General features: G+C 49.5%; 1 protein-coding gene across 1 annotated transcript in view; it reads left to right on the forward strand.

Moving 5' to 3' along the window:
- Positions 1 to 318: 318 nt before the first annotated feature.
- The window catches only part of prph2b (peripherin 2b (retinal degeneration, slow)), a 6325-nt gene continuing 1110 nt past the window's right edge, over positions 319 to 5533 (forward strand). The window contains exons 1-2 of the mRNA XM_061086901.1: positions 319 to 899; positions 2646 to 2892. Of these exons, the coding sequence (XP_060942884.1) occupies positions 319 to 899; positions 2646 to 2892 (828 nt within the window). The remainder of the gene's footprint in view (positions 900 to 2645; positions 2893 to 5533) is intronic.

Here is a 5533-nt window from a genome sequence, read left to right on the forward strand (position 1 = left end):
AGGGTCCAGCTGATGAGTCGCATCTCGTTCACACTCACACCTGGACCCTCGGACAGTCGGACCCTCGGACAGTCGGACCCTCGGACAGTCGGACCCCAGTCGGATGGCCAGCTGCTCGGCCCCCCCTGCAGCACGGACGGACCTGCACATCGGCGTTATGGGAGACAAACCAGCAGCTGTGGCCGAGGTTCTTTCTGGAACGGATTAAAACTCTGAGACTTTGAAGGATTCTGTCTTCAACTGGTTCTTGTTGATCGGTGACTTGTTGTTGTTGACTTGTGCTCTAACGTGGTTGGGTGGTTGCTTGGAGACGTGAAGATGCCGTTCCTGCCGGTGAAGTTCAACCTGCAGAAGCGGGTGAAGCTGGCCCAGGGGCTGTGGATGCTCTACTGGCTCTCGGTCATCGTGGGAATTCTCATCTTCAGCCTCGGAATCTTCTTCAAGATTGAGCTGCGGAAGAGAAGCGAGATGATGGACAACAATGAGAGTCACGTGGTTCCCAACCTGCTCATCCTGGTCGGCGTGTTGGCGTGCGCCATCAACGCCTTCGGGGGGAAAGTGTGTCACGACTCCCTGGACCCCATCAAGTTCACCCGCTGGAGGCCGATGCTGAAGCCCTACCTGCTGCTGTGCTGCGGCTTCAACGTGCTGCTGCTGCTCACCGCCATGCTCTGCTTCCTCATGCAGTTCGCCGTCTACCTGACGCTGGCCGAGGGCCTGAAGAACGGGATCAAGTTCTACAAGGACACGGACACACCGGGACGCTGCTTCATGAAGAGGACTCTGGACGTGACGCAGGGCGAGTTCCGTTGCTGCGGCAACAACAACTTCAGGGACTGGTTCGAGGTTCAGTGGATCAGCAACCGCTACCTGGACATGAGTAATGACGAGATCAAAGAGTGAGTACACCTGGAACACGACAGCCAATCAGAGCGCAGACAGACCATCATCACTGACATGGTTTCCTGCTTCATATACAATGATTTACAGTTTGGGTTATTGATCAGTAATCCTTGGTTCAGTAAACTGACCTCCGGCTCAGTTGGTTCTGAGGGTCATGGCGAGTACAAACCTGGATCTTCACTAAGCTTCCTAACGACCTCTGGGATCAGGTGACCACCTGAGTCACGTGTTCAGTGACTCGTTAAACAAGGTCGTTGGAGGATAAATGAGGAATTAACGAGGTAAAAGTTATCGTTAAGTCTTTAATCAGTCAGGAGCTGATTTACATGCTGTGACCATGACAAGGTTAAACCAAACCAGGCTCTGATTCGACCGGGTAACGACTGAAACTGAGACCAAGCACATTCGCTCACAAACTTAGAGACTGACATTAACATGTTAAAGAGCAGAAACATGTGACGCGGCTGCGGACTGAAGCGTGAAGTGGACCCGTGTTCGCGTGATTCCGTGATTCTGTGTTAATGCGTTTAAGAGATACTCCCTCTCTTTCTCTGAGATGATTATTTCTCATCATCCAATTATAATCACTCACTCTAAGGCCCCGCCCATCACAATGTGATGTCACAAAACCAAATGACCTTTCACAATCAACAAATTCATTAGGAACCTTTGGATTAATTCAAACTTTTACTTAAAAAAAACCTGAAGGTTGTGTTTGTTGGTCTGAAACAGTTCTGTCATGTTGGTTTGTGATTGGTCCAAAAGGGTCCGAGCCTGACCTCTGACCTCTGACCTCTGCATAGTCAAGGACACAATCAGGACTCGTTCACACCTGGTGTGGTTCAGAGCTTCAGACTCTTCAGTTCAGTGTGAACCTGAACATCAGGTGTGAACGGTTCCTCAGAGCAGAAGAGCAGTTCTGGATCTGGATCAAACTGAACCTGGTTCTGTTCCAGAGACAAAACACTTTGATGGAGAGTTTGGACCAATCACAGGAAGTAGAGACAGAATTAAACAGAAGAAGAAGAAGAAGAAGAAGCTGCAGTCTCACCTCTGACGATATAAAGTTTAAATCACAAGGACGTTCAGTTGGTGCATTTGAACTAGTGTGGAGTACTGTGGAGTACTGTAGAGTACTGTAGTAATGTGGAGTACTGTGGAGTACTGTGGAGTACTGTAGAGTACTGTAGTAATGTGGAGTACTTTGGAGTACTGTAGAGTACTGTAGTAATGTGGAGTACTGTAAGGTACTGTAGTAATGTGGAGTACTGTGGAGTACTGTAATGTACTGTAATGTAATGTGGAGTACTGTGGAGTACTGTAGAGTACTGTAGAGTACTGTAGTAATGTGGAGTACTGTGGAGTACTGTAGAGTACTGTAGAGTACTGTAGTAATGTGGAGTACTGTAGAGTACTGTAGTAATGTGGAGTACTGTGGAGTACTGTAGAGTACTGTAGTAATGTGGAGTACTTTGGAGTACTGTAGAGTACTGTAGTAATGTGGAGTACTGTAATGTACTGTAGTAATGTGGAGTACTGTGGAGTACTGGGCAGTACTGCGCCTGAAGGTACTGTTGCTGCTAGTGATGCATTGTGATGTTACCATGGCAACCAGATGAAGCTTTAATTATTTCCTCCATTCAAACACAGAGGCTACCGCCCCCCCACACCAGACGCTGTCTACAAACCAATCAGAGTCTAGTAAACACTGAGTATTAAACGTCACTTCTTGTCTCCTTCAGTCGTCTCCTCAGCAACGTGGAGGGAAAGTTCCTGATGGACAGCGTCCCGTTCAGCTGCTGTAACCCCGGGTCCCCCCGACCCTGCATCCAGCATCACCTGACCAACAACTCCGCCCACTACGACTACGACCACCGCACCGAGGAGCTCAACATCTGGGTCCGCGGCTGTCGGGAGGCGCTCTTCTCCTACTACAGCGGCATGATGAACAGCATGGGGGCGCTGGTCATCCTCACTATCCTCCTGGAGGTGAGCCTCAGCCAATCAGCAGCCTGAATGCTCAGACTCACAGCAAGGACAAGCTTAGCATAGCATCAAGACTGGAGACAGGGGGACAGGTAGCCTAGCATAGCATAAAGACTGGAGACAGGGGGACAGGTAGCCTAGCATAGCATAAAGACTGGAGACAGGGGGATAGGTAGCCTAGCATAGCATAAAGACTGGAGACAGGGGGACAGGTAGCCTAGCATAGCATAAAGACTGGAGACAGGGGGACAGGTAGCCTAGCATAGCATAAAGACTGGAGACAGGGGGACAGGTAGCCTAGCATAGCATAAAGACTGGAGACAGGGGGACAGGTAGCCTAGCATAGCATAAAGACTGGAGACTGGGGGACAGGTAGCCTAGCATAGCATAAAGACTGGAGACAGGGGGACAGGTAGCCTAGCATAGCATAGCGACTGGAGACAGGGGGACAGGTAGCCTAGCATAGCATAGCGACTGGAGACAGGGGGACAGGTAGCCTAGCATAGCATAAAGACTGGAGACAGGGGGACAGGTAGCCTAGCTTAGCATTTATTTTCAGAAGTCGTCAGACATAATGTTGGACTTTGTTTTGGTTGATAATTGTGAAATTCTGTTGGAAGATTCTGAGTTTTCAAAACGAAAGTTTCTTTGGATCCACAAACCAAGTGAATCCATCTGTCGATGTTCGTCAGTTTGAAGTGAGCGAGTTCCGATGCTTCGTCCCGAGAGTCTTTTCTTAATCTTCTGATTTAAAACCAGATAATCGCAGCAGCACACCTGCAGCTAATTAACCAAACTGACCTGGAAGGACCCAGGTCAACAGTCACTGATTAGCCAGCGATTAGCATCGGGCTAAAGGAGGAGAGCTGGTTTCCAGAGCAGCTTCAGGTCGAATCCTGATTTTTGAACCGACCGAACAAACGTCGATCTGCAACGTCAGCGTCAGATCGGACATATGCTCCGAGGACATGTGACGTGTCCAGCAGCTGACGCTTGACTCGTGGATCAGCGGCGTGTTAGGATCAGGATCACTGGGGATCAACAACTATTCTGGGCGGTTAATCTCCGTGCAGCAGCACCAGGTTGCATTCTGGGAAGGTCAGGACGAGTTCCTGACAGCGAAGAGTGATTCGGTATCTGGGTCAGAACAACACGTTTGACGTGAAGTGTGACGACAGGTGCTGCGATGTTCTTCTGTATAATGTACAGAGACACTCCTAGTGGTCAAGGCAAGGAAATGCATCTATCGTTGTTTGTCAGTGTAGAATCTGACCAATGAAACCTGGCGATCGGTCCAGTGGGCGTCAGCTGTTAACGCCACTTAACGCCACATCGCTAGCATCCTGACGAAAGCTAACTTTACGCTAACTTCCTGTGGGGCACAGCCGCAGCAGCCGGGCGAGATGAACCTTGATTGTGATTGGACGATGTGGCGGCCGGCTGTGATTCGTCCTGACAACCGGAACAGACGATTGGTGTGATGTCAGAACGCCACGTCAATCAGCCAATCAGATCCATCGATCATTCAGATCACTCACTTCCATCCTGAAAAGAACAAATCAGGAGCCAATAGGGTGTTAGCAGTCAAAGATCCTCAAAAAACAGAGCACATACTCTGACACAAAAAACTTAGACAGTGAAGAAAAGTGCACACTATGTGTGTGTGTGTGTTTATGTGTGTGTGTCTGTATGTGTGTGTGTATCTGTTTCTATATGTGTGTGTCTCTCTCTCTCTCTCTGTGTCTCTCTGTCTGTGATTGTTTGTCTCTCTCTCTCTGTGTGTGTGTCTCCCTGTGTGTGTGTCTCTCTCTCTCTGTGTGTGTGTCTCCCTGTGTGTGTGTCTCTCTCTCTCTGTGTGTGTGTGTCTCTCTCTGTGTGTCTCTCTCTGTCTGTGTCTCCCTGTGTGTGTCTCTCTCTCTGTGTGTGTCTCTCTCCCTCTGTGTCATATCTCTGTGTGTGTGTCTCTGTGTGTGTCTCTCTCTCTCTCTGATTCTCACTGTGTGTCTCTCTGTGTGTGTCTCTCTCACTGGGTGTGTCTCTCTCTCCCTGTGTGTGTCTCTGTGTGTGTCGCTCTCTCACTGTGTGTGTCTCTCTCTCCCTGTGTGTGTCTCTCTCTGTCTCTCACTGTGTGTGTCTGTCTCTCCCTGTGTGTCTCTCTCTCCCTGTGTGTGTCTCTCTCTGTCTCTCACTGTGTGTGTCTCTCTCTGTCTCTCACTGTGTGTGTCTCTCTCATTTCTCATTGTGTGTGTCTCTCTCTCACTGTGTGTGTCTCTCTCTGTCTCTCTCTGTGTGTGTCTCTCTCTCACTGTGTGTCTCTCCCTGTGTGTCTCTCTCACTGGGTGTGTCTCTCTCTCCCTGTGTGTGTCTCTGTGTGTGTCTCTCTCTCACTGTGTGTCTCTCTCTCACTGTGCCTCTCCCTGTGTGTGTCTCTCTCTCACTGTGTCTCTCTCTGTGTGTGTCTCTCTGTGTGTGTCTCTCTCTGTGTGTGTCTCTCTCTGTGTGTGTCTCTCTCTGTGTGTGTCTCTCTCTGTGTGTGTCTCTCTCTCACTGTGCCTCTCCCTGTGTGTGTCTCTCTCTCACTGTGTCTCTCTCTGTGTGTCTCTGTATGTGTCTCTCTCTCACTGTGTGTCTCTGTGTCTCTCTC

Source organism: Limanda limanda, chromosome 15 (genome assembly GCF_963576545.1).
Source record: "Limanda limanda chromosome 15, fLimLim1.1, whole genome shotgun sequence".
NCBI lineage: Eukaryota > Metazoa > Chordata > Actinopteri > Pleuronectiformes > Pleuronectidae > Limanda > Limanda limanda.